This window comes from Pygocentrus nattereri, chromosome 15 (assembly GCF_015220715.1).
Source record: "Pygocentrus nattereri isolate fPygNat1 chromosome 15, fPygNat1.pri, whole genome shotgun sequence".
Classification (NCBI taxonomy): domain Eukaryota; kingdom Metazoa; phylum Chordata; class Actinopteri; order Characiformes; family Serrasalmidae; genus Pygocentrus; species Pygocentrus nattereri.
The window spans coordinates 24604618-24625147 of record NC_051225.1 but is presented as its reverse complement, the minus strand read 5'-3'; the positions used below and the strand labels follow the sequence as shown (position 1 = coordinate 24625147).

General features: G+C 40.2%; 1 protein-coding gene across 4 annotated transcripts in view; it reads right to left on the bottom strand.

Annotated features, from left to right (window-relative positions):
* Positions 1-4790: 4790 nt before the first annotated feature.
* Positions 4791-20530, bottom strand: part of palm1a (paralemmin 1a) — a 61191-nt gene continuing 45451 nt past the window's right edge. For 2 of the 4 annotated variants that reach the window (XM_017714264.2, XM_017714263.2), the window contains exons 8-9: positions 16404-16535; positions 4791-13467 (exon numbers count right to left, since the gene is read on the bottom strand). In XM_017714264.2, the coding sequence (XP_017569753.1) occupies positions 12908-13467; positions 16404-16535 (692 nt within the window). In that variant the 3' untranslated portion in view covers positions 4791-12907. The remainder of the gene's footprint in view (positions 13468-16403; positions 16536-20530) is intronic. The other 2 variants (XM_017714265.2, XM_017714266.2) reach the window with 1 other exon arrangement.

Genomic DNA, 20530 nt, shown 5'->3' with positions numbered 1-20530 from the left:
CTAGCTAGCTAATTTGTCTCTTTGGAGCTTGGCCAAATATTATATTACACTTTGGCCCCCCAAGACTAAAAAAACTGCTGGCCTGAGAGTAGTCCATCATCCAAAAACATCCAGCCAACAGTATCCAGGGGCCAGAAACTGACCAGTTATAAACTAGGATGACTAACACAGACTGTGCAACCACAGACATGTTATCATCTCTGACTTTACATCTCAAAGGTGGACCAAGAAGGTAGAAGTGGACAGGAGGAGTACACAGAATTATTCAAAAACTCCAGCAAAACCACTGCCACATCAGTGTCAATGCAGGTCTGAGAATGATCCACTTAAATAATGCCATTAAGTGGTGGTCCCATGGGGGTCCTGATGAACAGGTTAAAGAGGGGCTAATAAATTATGCAAAGAAATAGTCTGTAATTATAGAACTACAAAGTGCATCTACATGGTAAGCGGAACTGATACAAAGTAGGTGTACCTAATACAGTGACCAGTCATCATATGTCTGATATATTAATTAAATCATGAAATTTGCATCTGCACTCAGAAGGTCTATGTGAGGTAAGCATACTCACCTCATTCTTAATGGTGTTCCAGTCAGATAGGAGGTAATCGCTGTAGTCTATTGCATCCCAGTGTGTATAGACGTCACCCAGGCTGACACCCCTGCCAGCCAGGCATGCCGCTAAATCCTGGCCCACTGGTAGTGGTTTGAGCTGGATGGCTCTGGTAAAGCCCCACCTCCATTCTAGCTGGATGTGCGTGTGTGTTTGTGTGTGTGCATTTCAGAGCATCACCAGTGTGAGTGTGTGGTCCAGGAGGTATTAGCCAAACAGACAAAGCCCAAAGCGACTGTGCTGGGAGCTGAGTGTTGTTATATTCGAACTACAGCTGCTGTGTATGTGTGTGTGTGTGTGTGTGTGTGTGTGTGTGTGTGTGTGTGTGTGTGTATACGTGCACGTGTGAGTTTGGGAGATGAGTGTGTTTGTGTGTGTGTGCGTGTGTGTGCTGAGAGCAGGGATATCAGACTGGAATGCTGCTGACCATCAGCAAGCCTTAGACAAAAGCAAAGAACAGCCGACCACCATCCACATAATACAGCCCCACCTCACCCCCATACGGCCTTTAGCCTTCAACAATGGCAACAAGAACGCTAAGGCCTCTCTTAAACTTGCCCTGAAAAACACTCTCGTTGCAGTGGTCATAGCACTGGACACGGCCAAAAGTGTTACCATGACATATCTTTCCATATCACTCAATGTTGCTTATGATTGAAAATTATTATAGGTACTTCCTCAGTTATGCTTAATAATTTTGGAGAAATAAAAATAGCTTATTTAAATGCAAAAGCTGACCTTTCTGGCTTTTTATTTCCAGTCAAAATGGCCAATAAATACCATAGACGTTATTTATTTTCATGTGACAGAAGAAGACCAGAAAATTAATAACAAATGCTGCAGAGAAAAGGGGACTTTTAACAACCATTCACAAACTGGGGCATGTTCAGCCTCAAAACATTGCACACCGCTTTGCTATGCTTTCCAGGTTGAATGATATGTTTCACTGAAATGGTGTAAAATGCTGTGTGATGGGCTTTGGGTAGCTTTTGATGGGTATGTCAGAGGTGTTACCCAGTCAGCAGTGATGTGTATATAAACCCCACCATATAAAAAAAAGGCGTTCTAATAATTTTTTTTTTTTTTTTTTTTTACAAATTAGTGTTTGGCAACACCTGAACATGTTAAAAGACGTACTTTAAAGTGTTAAACATATATTTAAACCCATTTCATCAGGCTCAGAAAATTCTTAGAAAGACTTCCTAGAATGGCCTCCTCAGCTGCCGTAGTTGCAACACTTGGTATTCAACACACCACCATTTCCACTTAAATCGACATTTTGCTCCATTTTGTCGGGCTGAACGGAGCCCTGGTACCCGATAAAAAACATCAGATAATCAGTACTTTAAGTTTTCCTCTTTGAAAGAGAGGAGAAAATCAAGCTCCACTCTTACTTCAGATGGGAAATAAACCGCTGTGAGAAGGCAACTTCAACATTATGGGTCTAATAGGATGTGTGAGTCTAATAGAAATGCCTTCACTGAGAAAAGGAAATAGACAAAAAAGAAGAACATTTGCATGAGAACGCCAAAACTGGGATTTAAGATATGAGATGTAGAGGAAGGTTTGATGAACTGATGATTCTAAATTTGCGCTTGAGATTATTTGGGATGGTGAGAAGCAGAAAATGCAAACAACTTCTAAGACAGAACTTAGACTGAGTCTCCTGAAAAGAACGGAAGCTGTGATGAAGCCAAAGTGTGGATATGCTGAAAAGAAATGTATTTAGTTTTTGAAACTTCTGTGTAATTTTCTGTATTGTTTTTTTTTCCTGATGCTCAAAACTGAATAACTTGTACTCAATTACCATTTAAATTTAAAGGGTGCTCTCTGACTTTTGTTTTTTTTTGTTGTTTCATGTCAAATACAACTCGCTTAGCCAGCTAGCTTACTGAAGCGGTCATTGGAAGATGTAGATTTGACGTCATAGGCTGCGTCCACCCTAGGAGGAAATAAGAGTGAAGGCAGATGGCAAAGCTCATTAAGAAAGTGGGCAAACTAAGCTGCAGCTTTGAATGCTATGCTAAAGTGGCTAATGGGCAAATTACCACCCACCGGTGAGGGAATTTGAGTGGCAGAGAACACAATTCCTTCTCAGGGTTAATGCTAGAAAGGCCAGAATTCCATAATAGCTAGAAAGGCCAAAGAGGTCATTTTCACTGTACGATCATTGTATTGTTGGGAACATCATAAGAATTACCTGGATGACAGATATTAATTCTGAATGAATTCATTCTGAATTTTCAAATAAAGGACATTTAATGCACATCGCCACACACAAGCGGTCAGCAAGATGCCCATTAGCCTCTCCACTTTATCTAATGGAGGGGAACAAAGAGCCAGCAGAGCCAAAACACAACCTAATGTGTACAGTCAAAATGATCACTGATAGCGTAGGAGGTAGAAACACGCAGAACTTTTTTGTATATTTTTAACATTAATCTCACTAACAGTATTATACTAAAATGTACATCGTACACTGCATTAAAACACACATTACACATAAAATATACATATATACAGTCAAGGAAAAGTAGATATTTAATCCTAATGACCTTTCCAGTGTGATTGGGCAGATATTCTACATTTGTCTTGTATTTTATTTTTCTTGCAAACATTTGTGTTGTTTTATGTACCAAATCCAAAAACCCTAAAATATCGCTGTTGTCGGAACAAAACCTCGTATCTCTGAAATGTTAAATTTACAGAAGAAGGAAAAAAACCTACTTTACTTTTAATATAAGTCTTTTCAGAGTAATTTTGGGCCACTTTTTTGATCCATTCATTATGAACTTTACAAACAATTTAAAGGTATTTACATCAAACAGGCATTTTCATATTATGACAAAATCTGAACAATGACAAAAATGAAGATGCAAGGTTTTGTTGCCACAACAGGGATTTGTAAATTACCTCAGTTATGATTGGCAGCCATAAACTATGCTTTGTTCAAAAAACAGTCTAAGCTGTTGTAGCTTGTCTGCAGTAACAACACTCCTTAGCACTTAAATGTAAATGAGTGGGCTAAACTGCTGTGGGGAGTTTTCATTTGTGGTTTTGGCATCACAGTTATTCTCTGCTGTTATTGTGTTTCCATCCAGTTTTGACCAGAGGAGAATAGGTTCCCCTTTTGAGTCTTGGTTCCTCTCCAGGGTTCTTCCTCTTTGCCACTATTGCCTTTGGCTTGCTCAGAAGGGCTCAAGCTTGCATTTTTCTGTGAAGCTGTTGTGTGACAACACCTGTCGTAAAAAAGCGCTCTATAATTAAACTTTGACATGAAAATTTTGACTTGACATTCATGACAGGTGACGGGCTGGTTGTGCAGTTTAGTTTTCATATATGGACTGGGACATTTTGAAACATTAAGGCCCAGTCCCATTTCTTCTTTTTACCCGTACCCCTTGTTTTCAAGTGTCACCTTAACCCCTGGGAACTGAGTTACAAGGGTGGTGGTTGAAATCTTGCACTACGAAATGGGACAACCCTCAATAAATAAATAACTAAATAAATAAATACATAGCTTTATTACCAGCTAGTAGCGGTGCTCTGTAGGCGACCCAGCCCGTCTTCACTGATAGCAGAGAAGGGAAAGGTTCAGCTGCTCGCTGCTCAGCTTTAGTTACACTCAGAGCATCATATGATTTCAAAGAGTCGGGACAAGACAGTTATTTATTATCACCCACTCCTGATTATTCTGTGATACTAAGCTGAAGTCAGCTATTCGCCAGCTTCTTGTTCGAATTTCCCCGTTCCACCTTAAATGAAGCAGCAGTGACATTCTGCCGCTTCAGCCGTCATTACTGCTGGACTATTTAAGGTGGAATGGGAAAGTTAGCTAGCTAGCTACTGAGGCATTAGCATGCTATTAGCGATTTTTGTGCTTGTTATGAAGAAAATGACCATAATACGTTGAAACGACATTAAACTAAGATAAAACTCCGTTTAGAGTGAGTCTTTGAAAAACCTCCGTTCGGAGGGCCATGTAGCCCGAACACTTCACCCTACCCCTCTACCTCAACAGAAATTGGGACACCCCAACCCTAGACGTGAAAGCGCAAAACAGGGTTAAGGGCTAAGTGGTAGGAGCAAGGGGTGAAATGGAATTGGGCTCATTAAAGACACTGGGCATGATATAGGTCTTTTAAGGGAGCAGTAAGTAAGACAGGACACAGTGGATGACTTCCTTAAAGCACATCACATTTTAATATCTCATTTCAAACTTGTTCTACAGCACTTTCAAGTTGGTAAGAAAGCAGACCTTCACAACTGACAAAGCGCAGAGCATTGGCAGTGGGAGCACACACACACACGCACACACACACAAGCACACACACACAAGCACACACACCCCAGGCAAACAACAAGAGAGGCCCATCCTTCAAGGAGGAAATAGAGGAAGTGACCTTGTCGACACTCTCAGGACGTCCAACTCCTTCACTGATCATGCTCCTAGACACTATGATCAATACACCGATCTTACTGACATTACGGAAGGTAAGGGAACTTCGACTACAGGGAGGAGGACACATCACCCAACATGGATATGGATATGTAGATATAGGATGGCTATAGCTATAAAAAGCATGCACATTTACAAAGAGTAGTGCCCGGCCAGGCTACAAGGCAATCGGGGCTGTGGAACACGTCGGAACTGGAATGTTAGAACTGACAAACAGTAGGGGTCGGTGCTGAGCAGAAATCTGAGGTAACTGTAATGCTCACAGTGCTGTGCGAGTCAGGGCGATGGTAGAGGAAGCCCAGAATCACTGCTCTGGGGTCAGTTTTTGCTCTTCTGCCATACTGGTTGGGGTTTAAAGTGATGGTTTGGTGAAAAATCTAATTTACACACTTCCCCCTTCTTAAATGTAATTGATCTGCTAAGTCATGCTTGCTGTCCAAAGTCAGCTAAAAAAATTAACTACTGGTCAACTTGGTTGTAAAGAAATGGGAAATGGTCATAAAAAAATCATGCTTATCCCAAATGAAGTTTTTGATCCCAGAAATGTTTAGTGTCTGAAGTTAGCTTTAGTTTTAGACTGGGGTTATGAGGCTAAGGTAACTGACAAATAATGGAAGCTTACGTACACCAATTAGCACTGTGCAAAATGCATGCCTAAATCATCACACGGTTCCTTTAAACAATGTCAAGCTGCTAAATATCCTCAAATGGTACTTGCCTAAGCCAGGTGTACAGTTCATATTAATTTGATTAGAAAAATGATTTGCTGCTTAAAAAGTTTCACAAGTCTATCTTTATACTTCTGAGCTAGGTCTCGAGTATCAAAAAAGGCCTTTTTGATATTTTCAAATATGCCTAATTTTCATGACTTAAATGTTCACAACTTCTGTAGCTTGAGATGTTCAGTAACACGTGAACAATGGCCGAATGACAGAGATGGAGGAGCTGCTTGTTGAACTTTGCCAAATGCGTCAGTGTCTTTATAACATTCCTAACTTAGTTGGAATACTGTTTAGTTTCAAATTAGCTTGCCAGTTCATAGGAAAATGCTTCTCCAGTTCTTTCTGCAAAAGAGAATGATATCCAAGTTTCCCCAAACGTGTTAGCACTTCATGTGTTTGCATAAAAGCACACAGTCAGTTCAAGCTTCAGCTTTGTTTGGGTCATGTGATAAAAGTGAGGTTTGAAATTTTGAGTATGCATTTCTAGCTCACACTTAATGTGTATGATACCTTCTTCTTGCCTTCTCATATAGTGTGCACACTCTTATGTGTTGTGTGTAATGTGTATATTGCTTATATTAGTAACCGGTAATCTAGCTATTATTTTGGTGATTAGTTGAGTAATCATACATGCAATTTATAACAGCAAACATTTATTTTGAGTTTATGTACATGAAAAGTGTAATTACAACCACAGGTCAATTCCTGCTGGTGTGGGTTTCCTCCCTTTTAGCAATTTGAGTGCTACTTTGTGGAGAGTGTTCAACTGCTACACATGACTTTACAATAACCTGCAGGTACCATAGAATATCATTCTAATCACAAAGTAATCACTAAGCTGATGCATTGATTCTCCACTTTTTAAATGTGCCAGCATTTCACAAGTTGTGTAGTGCACGGTAAGCTTTGCATTCTTTCTAATATAACTAAAATAGCAACAGCCATTTTTATCCATGCTTTCATCCATTTTTATATGTAACAGTCCAGTAGTCATGGAGTCAAGTTAGTTGAGTTAGGTCGTTTGCTAAGTAAAGCTACTTAGTTTACACAATTCTAACTGGTGTCTACAAGCTTCTATTACTTGGGCATTACTAGCTCCCATTCAAAATACAAAAGTAAACTCTGGACATCAAAAATGTCTCAGCTAAACCTATGGAGCCAATGTACTGCCAAAACATAAATAAACACCAAAGGTGGTAGATCTCCAGGACCAGGATTGGGCACCCCTGCCCTGCTCACATAGCATGGTTTACAAGTACCCACGTGATGACCAAACAAACACAATGTGCTTTGCAAATACACAACAAATACAGAGCTTAACATACAAGTACTACATGTGGTACAAATGCAAACTATGTCAGCAATGAAACAGAAGTGGATCCATAGCGCCACCTAGTGTCTACCCGATTAATCCTTTAGAAAAGGTAACTTACAAATGAAATGCAACACATTTGAACTGTGTTCAGCATTTGCACAACTGGTATTTGCTTGTGAAATGACACCGATCAATCCGAAAACCATCCTTTATTACTTTTTTCTGTTTGTTCAATGTGATGAATTAGGAAACACTTTTTTCTGTACGTCTGACAGTCATTTAAGTGTATTTGCAAAGCACACAGTGAGCGATCGGCACACTTTGTACTGGTAAACCATACTGTGTGTTTTAGTTAGGTATTTACAAAACACATTCCGTTTTGGCTTTGACTCGACTACATTTGGGGTCAGGAAAGCTGTGTACAGTTGACTTTTTGTCAAGCTATCGCTTTGAGGCCAGAGGGAAGGGGAGCTACTTCAAGACTAGGCCTTTCACATACAGCTCCACCGACACTGCATCACACCCATGAAAAACCTCGCGAATGGGACAGGAGGTCTTGTGGTTCGTATGGACACACAAAGGGTTTCCACTAGCTCTGTCCACCTTTGGCTCTCTGTCTGAACTATTCTAGCCACAAGGCACACGCCAAAGATTCCCCATGGAAATCTTCCCAGAATAAGTGCAGTTATACAGACACAATTACTGCTAATGCTGTTGTGTTCTGAAAGGAATACACACGTGCTGTCTCACACACATATACACACACTCGCACGGACACACACCAACACGCTCACGCAACTACCACGCAGTCCCAAACACATTACCTCCAGACGAGGGTGGCAGTGCCACTGAAAAAGCACAATGCAAATTTCATACTCCTAAATAAAAACAGGTTAGCTGATAACATGGATCACTGTCTGCTTACAAAGAATAAATGAATAAAATAAACTAAATAATTAGCAAAATAAAAGTTTGAACTTTGTTGTTAGCACACATGCTCAAAGTGTAAATGCATACATGAGATGTTTTAAGGGCAAATCCGATACACTGGAATAGTAAGTGATGCTGTTCGTAGCTACTGCGAGGCTGGGCTGGCTGTAAAGACTATGATTTGGAAAGACCCGCTGCGTGACAGTTTGGATAGATTTAGCACCACGAGAACCTTCAACGCCGTCTTTGTAATACATGAACAAGTATTACAGAGCACATTTTGCAAAGCAGTTTCCATTGATAGCAACACTTCCATTCCAAAGTTTGGGATCACTTGCAATATTAACATATTCACCAAAAGGTATTTTTCAGATGTTTAATTCAATTTTTCAAGAATTTATTTCACAACAAATACTCTATATGTTTACAAAATCATTGCATCAATTTTTTGTCGAGTTATCTGCTTTGAGGTTTGATCACTTCTTTTGCAGTATGACGAATTCTTGCTATTCGTTTTATTATAATTCCTGATGCTATTTTCTCTCTGACTTTACATTTCATTCTAGACACAGCAAAAATGTCTTCATTATTGTTTACAGCTTCCTAGAGTCAAGCTAAAAATCTGAAAGCTGTGAAGTGGCACAGGACTAACATACTAGCATCATCCACCATCATTTGTGTAACGTTCCACCAAATTAGTTCAAACTCCCATAGTAAACAACTTTAGTAAAATTTAATAAAACACATTTCAGACCTTATATATTTACAAGAATTAAGTTCTATTGTAACCCAAGAATAGTCGCAAATCCCAATTACCTTTTTTTAATTACCTTTTCCCAAAAGTCAAAATCAGTCAGTTTTCTGCTATTTTTGCATTTTAATGAAAAATATAATGATTTTATGTGTGTACAACCGTTCAAAGCCATGTTTGCTAGTAGGGACTGGCTCTTCCCAATATTAGCCAAACCGGTCACTTCTGAAACAGTTTGGTAAAGTTTCAGTAGTGTTGATTGTTTTGATAGTGACACAATAGACCGTTAAATCATTTGTTTCAGTGAAATAACTTTATTAAGGTACAGGGTCACTGAAAGCAAAAAGTGTTTAGACTAAAAATGTGTTTTCAACTATTTAAACAAATTTGACTTTAAACTAATTTGGTAAAAGGATCCTTACACAGGATATCTGGAACCAAATTAGTTTTACATTATTGAAAACACTGATTCCAAACTTTTGAACGTTAGCGTTCACCAATGAAAAAAAAATTCAACATTCTTGCTTCTGTGTACTACTTTTGGCATGCAGAGTTTTGTGGGCCATCATATGCACCTACCAGACCTAAACTACATGATGATGAAACAGTAAAAACTGGCAGAACTGTCTGCTGATAATTCTGCGACACTGCATAATCAGTACGGAGTGGTTTCCAAACCATTCGAAAGCATATATCAATATTGCAGAACACTATCCAAGAGGGGCTGCTGAACAGACTGGATGAACGTTTGCTGATGCTGACTTGCGTACATGATGGTTCTTGCATAGTTTTGGCTCCAGCAAATCGTTAAACTTCTTGCTGCGGATGGCTCTGCCTGAGAGGAGACCTAAGGCAGTGTAAATTGGCACGGCATGCCGCTCTGGACTCGCCTCGCTTTATAACCAGCTTTCTACCTCTGGCTGTTTAAATACTCAAAATCCATAAAATACATAGACAAGCACTTCAAGGGCCGTTCACATAAAAAGGGCTAAGATTTCACCAGTGGGTAGAGGTACTCAGGAAGCTGACTGAGAAAAAACATACTGAACACCAAGAAATCAAGACTGTCAGGAAGAGAATCATGTCAGGGCCTCAGTCCGACTTTTCAATATGAAAGACCACTCTCTTTAATACTAGTGATGCTCCTTAACTGTGTCTCTGAATAAAGAGGACCATTACTGGGCTTGGCAGAATGTAAAGACAAAGGAAGCAGAATTTGCCATTGTGAGGGAGAAAAGCAGGCATGACAATGTGTGTGAGTGAATGTAGGAGTGGTTGATAAAAGTGAAGAGGTGCAGTGCCACCAAAGCGTGATACTTTTGCAGAAGGCCTGGGCGATAATCACCGTGTTGGGAAAGACAGCATTAGAGGACTGATTTCATTTTAAACAGCAGTAAAGATGGCTATCTCAGGTCCAACTAGATACTTCAGCTGCTGGTTTGAGGGGTAGTTGCGGGCAAGAGGTCAGGGGACCAGCCTTGCGACCGGAAGGTAGCTGGTTCAATCAGTTGACAAGACATGACTGAAGTGCCCTTGAGCAAGGCACCTAACCCCCAACTCCTCCCTGTGGATAGGGCTGCCCAATCTCTGGGCAAATGTGCTCACTGCCCCCTAGTGTTTGTATTCACTAGTGTGGATGTGGTGTTTCACTGTTTTAAATGCGGAGGTGAAATTTCCCTGTTGTGGGACTAATAAGGGTCACTTAATCTTGAACTAGAGAAGTTGGGCAGTAGGAACAAAATCCTGAATTAGCCACCTTGTTTTATTTACGTTTACTGCTAGAACAATAGATTACTATGGGGTATTACTTAGTCATGGTAGAGTAAATTTTCCACTGCCTCTGATGGGGATCTATAACTAAATTCCAGTGTGCGTCCCCTATGATGGAAAACATCTCATGTCTAATTGTAAGCACATGGATGTGGCTTTGGAAGGAGCTCATTTTGTTAATCTGTTTCTCCAGAAGAAGGAGGCGCTACTCACATGTCACCCTGAACCTACACCAGAAGGAGCACAGAAATGCCTGTGTTCACAGATCTTATAAAGATGGAGTCAGTGGTTGAAAAACGAATGGGAAAGTTTGTAACGCTCAACACGGCATGTTTACAAGTAAAGTCCCTCTCCCTCCCCCCTGCCTCTCCTATAGACTCTCCTATAAGGCCAGGTTTGCAGCAAGACTGTCAAGTATCAGAAATTTTGGAGTTGATCCTAATTCTGAGTGGCAGAAAGAGACAAAAGAGTTGATTCCGTACAATGACCTCGATTCCAAAAAAAAAAAAAAAAAGCATGACACGAAGGACATCTGGAAAAAAATTAATAATTATATTTCACCTTTGCAAGGAAATTTGGTATGCTAATCGGATTGGACTTATGGACGCTGGTTGTTCCCAATTCTCCTATGTAAACTTCTTCAGGTGGGTACATATTTTGACACAGTCAAGACTGTTTGATTGTAAATCAGTATTTCATTACAATTGTTACATTTTACATTGTATTATAACTTGTGTAAAGTAAAATAAAGCTGGACTGCCAATTTAATCTGTAGAAAAATGTATTTTTCATATGGACACAGCGGATCTTTTCACACTCTGTGCGCTCACAATAGTGGGTGAACTTTGACGTCATTGTGTGAAGTCAAATCCAAAGCCTGGAATGGAATTCTTTTTGGGTTCCAACCCTAGTTTGCAGAATCAGCTTAATGAAAACTGAAACAGAAGTTGGGTTACTCAGCAATATTCCATTAAATAGTTTAAAAAAAAAAAAAAAGATAAAATCAGAATGGCAAGCAGGTCTAATGCTGCCAAAAATATATTGGGATATGAGCACATGAATGTGATTCAGTGCTGAATAAAAACACACTGCGCATGCTTCATTTTGTCCCCATAATGCAAAATAACATCCTGTTTTCGATATCAGAAACAAAGAGCTTTGTTTTCTCCAGGCTGTCCATTTTGTTTTTGAGCAAAACACTTCCAACCACCACTTGAATACCATCATGTTGTACTTACGACCACTGAAATCATAAGGAGTTTTAGAGGCAGACCTGAAGGCAGCCTAAGCTCTAGTATATGTATGTGTATTTATGGGGTGATATAATCAGAAATCATGATTTTTTTTTTAACCAAGAAATACTGTGCTAATTATTTTAGATATTGCCCAGGCCTATTCTGCGGTGCCACTGAAGTGCAAGTTTTCTTCTGTCAATGCCTGAGAAAGATCGATCAGAAGTGGTTTACTATTTCACACAGCAGCACCAACACAATCACACACACAGACACACACGTATATGCTGCACTGCAAATCTGAACTCAATAGACCTGTAAACTTCTCTAGCATTGACATTCCATTGCATGTACTACTCCAAGTTTCAGTATGGCGTATAGAGCTGGAATCCCACATTACTTTTAGTCCAATAGCAGGAAAATGTCTTTTCTCACAGCTTGATCAGTACAATTTTTTAGATGATCCCTCTTTTCCCCCCACTTTTCTCTTTTTTGGAGAAAGATAAAATGCAGTAGCATGGCCAGAGAGCACTTCCTGCTTCTGCCAAAAAAAATTAAAAATAGGGAGCTTGAGAAAGTAATGTAAAATAAAATAAATATATATTAAAAATAAATGACTCATATATATTATCGTTACAGAGATAAAGGAGTCCTTCATATGGAAAGGTAAGACTACAAAAATCCATGACTGCGTGTAAGAGGTGAAAGCTGGAAAAGGGTTTGTTGAGCGATGCGTGGTAACCTTTAAGCTAGAGAATGAAAAAAAAAAAACAAAGAAAAAGAAAAAAAAAAGTCACTTCATCTGCAAAATCTCCTTGTGGAAAGTGTGGTAACAAGTGCCACTCATTTGAGAGCATTCAACTCAGTCACAACAAAACCAAAACGGAGAAGAAGATGGAGGAGGGTAAAAGATACGTAAGGGAAAAATAGAAATCAAAAAAGGAAATTATAAAACAGGTACAAATAATGTAAGAAAAATAGCTTTCGATCAAAATATACCAGGTGTTTTCTCTCCTCTCGTTTTGCGTCGGTGTTGGTTCGTCTGCGCGGCGTCATGGTGCACCATTCTGAGCGTCAAGTTCCAGTTCCCTCTATAAGGGAGCGTGCCCTGGGCTCACATGATGGAGCAGCATTTGCACGGCTGCTTATCCTTGCTTTTGATATCAGCCTTCCCGGCCTCTGGCTCTCCGGCATCTCCTGAGGCCTCCTGGGCTTTGGCCGGCTCAGCTGGGCCCCCGTTGGGGGGAGCCTCCTCCTGCTCCTCCTTGGCCTCGCTCTTATTTTCGCCATCCTCGATGACCACCAGCTCGGCCTTGACGGTGGTGCTTTCCAGCCCCAGCACTTTCTTCGTCTCGTCCTCATCCTCCACGTTCTGGTAGCCCATGAAGACCATGGTGACTGGGTTCTCTGCGCTGGCCTCGTTCACCTCCGCCTGTGGGGCAGCTGCCGCTGGCTTGGCTTCCACACCTGTGATCTCCTTAATGGGCATGGGACTGCCCGCTGCTGACTCCACCTCCATCTTGGCCTTCTCTTCTTCCTCGGCCTCACGCTTTGGTGTGACCTTGCTGCTGCCTTCGCTCATGGTGATCTCGTCGGCCTTGTGGATCAGCTCCTCCACTTCGGATGAGCTGAGCTGGTGTACGCCATTGACCACCGCGCCCACCTCGTGCACCACTGTGAAAAGACAGTAGAACAGAGCAGAGCAGAGAGAATTATGGAAGGCAGACTATATCTTTGGTAAAACCTTATTCATACCCTTCACAATAAGGCTGTCATAGTAGTGATTAATATATACTATTGGCTATACTATTTTAATACTATTGTAAAGTCATATGCATTCTCGAAACGCCCCACAGACATTTGACCAATAAGATCTAAAGTTCTAAAGCTCACCCAATGTTTAGGTCTTCAGAAGCTGAACTGAAGGACTTACATGAAAGATTAACTAACAACATAACTACATGACACCTCTCTAGGCCAGATGGTCCTAGATATGTTACTGTGAACATGAACTGTAGCCTAACCTGGTTTCAGTCAGTTGTCATAAATAGAAAAGTGGCAGCTTCGTGCTAGAGCTGTTTACTAAGTCACAGTAAAAGTGCTACACATACAAGATAAAATATATTTTTATGTCTGTTACAAGCTTCATCAAAAAGCTTTAAATGTCCGAGTTCAATGGAGAACAGCCAAAAAACATTGTTACACACTGGTGTTAGGTTAGCACTAACATATTATTAGAAACCCAATAGATGTGCTAATAGAAATGTATGGTCCGAAATGAAGGCCTGGCTCTAGTAGTCAAGATTTGCCCAAATGTGAAACGGGACATTGCTATTCTATAGAGTAGAATCTTGTCATAAATATATTCCTTGTTAAAATACACTATATTGCCAAAATAATTCAGTCACCCATCCAAATCATTGAATTCAGGTGTTCCAATCACTTCCATGGCCACAGGTGTATAAAACCAAGCACCTAGGCCTGCAGACTGCTTCTACAAACATTAGAGAAAGAATGAGTCATTCTCAGGAGCTGTGTGAATTCCAGCGTGGTACCGTGACAGGACACCACCTGTGCAATAAGTTCAGTTGTGAAATTTCGGCGCTACTAAATATTCCACAGTCAACTGTTGGTGGTATTATAACAAAATGGAAGCGATTAGGAATGACAGCAACTCTGCCACGAAGTGGGAGGCAGAGCGGGGTCAGCGGATACTGAGGCACATAGTGCGCAGAGGTCGGCAACTTTCTGCAGAGTCAATCACTACAGATCTCCAAAATTCATGTGGCCTTCAGATTAGCTCAAGGTCAAAATATAGAGCTTCATGGAATGGGTTTCCATGGATGACCAGCTGCATCCAAGCCTTACATCACCATGCGCAATGCAAAGCGTCGAATGCAGTGGTGTAAAGTGCCTCCACTGGACTCTAGAGCAGTGGAGATGTGTTCTCTGAAGTGACGAATCACACTTCTTCGTCTGACGGATGACTCTGGGTTTGGCGGTTGCCAGGAGAACGATACTTGTCTGACTGCGTTGTGCCAAGTGTAAAGTTTGGTGGAGGGGGGATTATGGTGTGGTGTTATTTTTCAGGAGTTGGGCTCGGCCCCTTAGTTCCAGTGCAAGGAACTCAATGCTTCAGCAGACCAAGAGATTTTGGACAATTTCATGCTCACAACTTTGTGGGAACAGTTTGGGGCCCCTTTCTGTTCCAACATGACTGCGCACCAGTGCACAAAGCAAGGTCCAAGAGTCCTGACCTCAACCCAATAGAACACCTTTGAGACGAATTAGAGTGGAGACTGTGAGCCAGGCCTTCTCATCCAACATTAGTGTCTGACCTCACAAATGCACTTCTGGAAGAATGGTCAAAAATTCTCACACACATTCCTTGTGGAAAGCCTTCCCTAAAGAGTTGAAGCTGTTATAGTTGCAAAGGGTGGGCTGACGTCATATTAAACCCTATGGATTAAGAATGGGATTTCACTCAAGTTCATATGCGTGTGAAGGCAGACAAGCAAATACTTTTGGCAATATACTGTAAATAAAATGCAGACATTTTGGCACAGTTGCCCTGCATCACCTAAACATTCTTATCTTTGTAAGAACAATAAATAGGTCATCAAACCTTTGTGTAAACTATCAGGTCAAATCTAAACATCTATCCAATGCATATACAACATACTATCTTTCAACAGATTTTAGGATAACAGATGGAATCAAAATGTCTTAAAAGTGACAACAGCCTTATGGTAAAGTGAATGAACAAAGTAATAAACTGTCACCAGCAGAAGACTAGAATTGTGAGGGTGAGAGAAAGGTCCACTTCACTTGCTGGAAGTGGACATTTGGCTGTCCAAGGGTCAGCCAGAGGCTGTGGCAAGCTTAGCATACAGAGCAAATGGACTAGGCAGGGTGGACACATGTAAGGATTACAAATAGTGTTAGCTTTAGCAACCAGCAGCATTAGCATGGTGAAGGGTACTCGCACTTGATTTGGTTTTGTGTGAAGGGTTTTTAAGACACGGTCTTAAAAACGTGAACCTTAACTCTACATGAACACAAGCTAGATGTTTCCTTTAGGAAACAAGATACCAACAAATCATGTCTGAGGTAGCTGCAAGTACACAGCACTAAAATCAAAATCCAAAAGGAGTGAAGGGCAGGGTAGCTCCAAGCTGGGTGGAGGTGCAAATCATGCCTACAAACTATAGCCATAAAATTCAGTACAAGTGGCAAATGATAATGCTGTAAAAAGCACACACAAATGAATGATTTGGTTTTTACACATGAAGGGAAAGATTTCGGGGATATTAGAATGACAACAACTGAAAATCTCAAGAGCAGCAGTGGCTCAGCTAAGCCATGCTAAACTGAAGTCGTACCTTTACGAGAAGCTGTTGTTATGTGGTTCAGTTCAACCATTTCTGATAATTCTACTGGGCCAATAATCTGCCTTTACTCAAAGCTCCATTCCACTTAGCAAACTGTTCCTCCTTAAGTTCTCTGTACTATTTCTTCCAAATCTAAGCTTTGAGATGTGAGAAGGCACTTCTCGTAAAGTAGCCTAGTAACTAAAGCAGCCTGACTTTAGGCCCTCCTGTACCAGTCACCTTTCTGTTCATCCTCATACACTTTGACCCCCTGGTGAGAAAGGTCTTTGGGGAGTAGTGTGTTGGTGGACAAGACCTTGGTCTCGCCCGTGGCCAGGTCCTTCTCAACTGTGATCTTTACGGAGTACATCGCTGGGCAGCCAACGAGAGATGAGATTAGCATCCTGCAAAGGGGGCGCTCTCATTCTCACAAAACCAGTCAGTCACTCAGCCTAGAAATGTTTTCCCAAGTATATCACTGTATCATCATATCATAGATTGCATTAATACGACTAATGAGCCTATGCTGCCTGCGTACTGGTAGCCTATGTTAAAGGGAACTTCTACCCATGTGGCAACAGCAGTGAGAAACCCTCAGGGCCTTTAAGGAGTTAATGATTTCTGAGATCTACAAAATTGCGCATCTGTAATTTTTAGTGTATTAATTTTATTTACATACACAAATACATATGAACATTTAATAGCATAATCCTGGGTATAATACACATATTTCAGATTTGACTGGATACAAAAGGGTCAAAAACGTGAAATGCCCATGGCATCCAGGTAGATGCATCCAAGCAAGCTTTCCCATTGGTTAGGCCTTCAGATGCTGGACTGAAGGCCTTACTCATTAGACCACCAACATAAAAGTTCTTTTCACACTTGTGCATTTGACACAGAAGTTGTCATAGTCAGGAAAATGGCAGTTGTGGCATTTACAAACAGGCATGTAGACAAAGTCTTTCTGTGTAATGTCTCTGGTGTGGAGGACTCACTCACTTTTATGACCATATTAAGATATTAAAGGTGTTCTGTGTTTGGTGAAGCAGCTTTCATTTGACTATGAAGGTATGTTAAGGAGCTCAAGTGAAGTCACCCAATGAAGCTAAATGAGCTAAAGTTAGCTTGTAATGTATATTAGAATAGAGTTAATGTTATGCAGACTGGGAGTGAAGTTAATCTGGTCAGGTATGCTTGACTGCCCTTTGGTAGTATCATGTGATTTAACATTTGTACATTTTCGTCTAATTTTAACGTTTTGTACCGTGTCCATAGTTGTTAATGCCAAGGTCAGTCTGGGGGCAGTCGTGGGCTGGAGGTTAGGGATCCAGCCTCGTGACAGGAAGGTCACCTGTTCGATCCCAGAGTCGACAGCACATGACTGAGGTGTCCTTGAGCAAGACACCTAACCCCCAACTGCTCCCCGGGCGCTGCGGATTGGGCTGCCCACCGCTCCGGGCAAGTGCCCCCTAGTGTGTGTGTGCGCTGCACACAAAAACCTGTAAATGCAGGTTTACTGGCTTATAGTTAACCTAATTTTAGCTAACTAAGGTAACACCACCTGTTCGTAATTTGTTTTTTAAAATGAATGTGTCATTCACAGACGGATTTGTACCTTCTTTAACTCCGCTCGCCGAACCTGTGCCGCAGCAACAAACTCAGTAGCCTACTTTTAATGTTTCTCTCTGACAATAAAAACTGCCACCAAATTAAGGTCTTTCATGGAAAAATGAGGTAAGTACCTTGATAAGGAGGTAAAACTGCAAGTCCTCTAAATCAGAGACATTTGAAGAATGCTTTGTCTGTATTCTCATTTGTAAACGACGGTACTCATGTAATGTTTTCTCTACTTTGACGACTTCAACTGCACTGAATATGTATGAAAAAGGTCTATCAGGAAAGAACAGTGAAATAATCACTCATTTTGATTTACAATGGATGGAGCCAAGTTTGTGAAAAAAGGCCACTGTAGACCATAAGGAAGTCTTGGATGCATCACTAACTTGCAAGTGGTAGGCTAACCAGGTTTCAATCAGTTGTTAGAAAAGCAAAAGAGCAACGGCATCTCTAGACAAGGGGTTCAAGGTAAAACAGCTACGTACAAAGTAAAATACAGGTTAATGTTTGTTGCAAGCTTCAAAAAAACCATGCGGAATGTCTATTGCAAGTTTCAAATGTTTTATAAAGAATGGCAAAAAAAATATTCAAAATATGGCCACCCCTCTTGTCACTGGGGTGGTACCCTCAAGGGTACATCTCAGTACCTTTAATCAGGGAACATAAATGTATCACAATCCATTTAAATGATATTTTCCACTGGGAAATGATATTTTATGGGAATGATATTTTCCATTAAGTCCACTGGGAAAAACTTATTTAGACAATTGAACCTTAACCCGTTAACAAACTACGGTTTTCTAACTCACTTTTATCTGTATTTTTAACTTGCACTGAAGTTCTTGTAGTGAATAATAAGACTTTGTATGAAATAAACCTGGGATGTTAAGGGCATAAAACCACTGTTGCATCTTTGAGGGTACATTTATATTGTTTGTTCCTTGATGTACCTGCACAAAACCTTTATTTCTAACAGTGCAGGGCCATAAATTAGCATCATCATAAAAGTTTGTTCTTGTTTTTGATCAAGTTTTGACATTTATAGTCCAAACTGAAGACCTGGCTGTAACAGTCATGGTTCATCATGAACTACTTCATAGAGTAGAATAGTATTATGAATATCTTCCTGTCAATATCAATACAGGTATATTGATATAGAGGATATTTCACCCAGCAAAACCTAGAACGCTGTAGTTATAAGCGATTAAACTAAAACTAATAATACAGTTTTACATGTTTGTCCTGAGCTCAATATGATATTACCCTTGGCACATAAGCCTGAATTGCAACTGCAAGCAATTATTTTCTATGGCATGGCTTCACGTACAATCATCTTACAGTGCCCTCCAGATTTGTTTTTACTTTGAAGAATTTTGCTCACTGAAAGCTTAGATTTCTCTCATACTTACAGTGTAAGATTGAGCTGATAAACAACAAAGACACTATTTCATAGGCCTTTTTCTCATATTCTTTAAGGGTGCCAGGAATCCCAGAGGGCAGTGTGCTGTGTAATGAGTATCCCTGTGATTATTATGGATGGCATTGTAATATAGGATTAGGTCACAGAGCGATAAATGTTGTGGAGACTGCAATCATGACTTCAATTACAGAGCTGCTGCCAGTGGCCCGTTTTCTAAAGGTTACTTTGTTAAGCATTGTGTCCTGCGAGTCGCATGCTGCCATGACGACAGTTAAGCGAGCAGCACCGAGGTTGCCTTTTCAATGGAGTGTGGCTGCCATGGCAACCTCATCTTTCCTGAAAGAATCTGCCTAAAAATAACTATTAATTCCCATTCGGCTCTTCAAACTTTGTGTTTGTGATGGTTTGGGATGGTTTGATGTGAGCGCAAGTTTTTACTGACTGGACACACCAAAACACACGCATACGTGCAGACAAAGGCTTGAAAGACAGAGAGAATTAGTAGACATAATATTAGATGAAGCACACAGATCAGTAGCTCTGTTTTGGATGCGTAACCCACAGAGACGGGAGAAGAGAGGCTGAAACATTTCAGCATGTGAAAATAAAACACATTAAATACATCAATAAATATAAAGCATTATTATAGGAAATAAAGACCCTTATTCATCAAAGTTGTGTGCTCAAATCTGACTTTAAAATGAGAAAAAACAATAATAAGAAGAAAAATAGAAGATAATAATACTAATAGTTTGTGCACATCCAGTACATAAATGGATGTATTTATTTTACATGCATACTGATATAAACAAATGCTGTAACTATTCCATGTTATATTTACACATACTGCTTTTGTTTTATAATACTGATGAAAATAATCACACTGCACAACCACATCATTTCTTACATTCTATTTAGTCGTCATCATGTCATAAAAAAGTTTCATGAATCAAACTCAGAGTAGTTCGTACATCATTAAATACAGTCGATTCTGTGCTCATTTTATGCAAATCTGACGAATCAGGGCCATTGTATATTCTAATAAGTAAATAATGCATATTGCATCATTATATATACATGTATATAAGCCAGTGCACATGCTTTTTCAATGTTAACCTATTTCAATAAATATGTTTCCATATATGCCACTACAAACTGAACATGACAACAATGAGTATTTACATGCCCTCATTAATCTGATTATAATCAGATTTCTGCAGATCAGAGTAATCTGCAGATCAGGGTACAAATCTAAGAGAGCTGGATTTTAGCTCAGTAATCGGTTGCCTCATTGCACGTGAACTCTTACTCTGATTTCTTTCAGTTT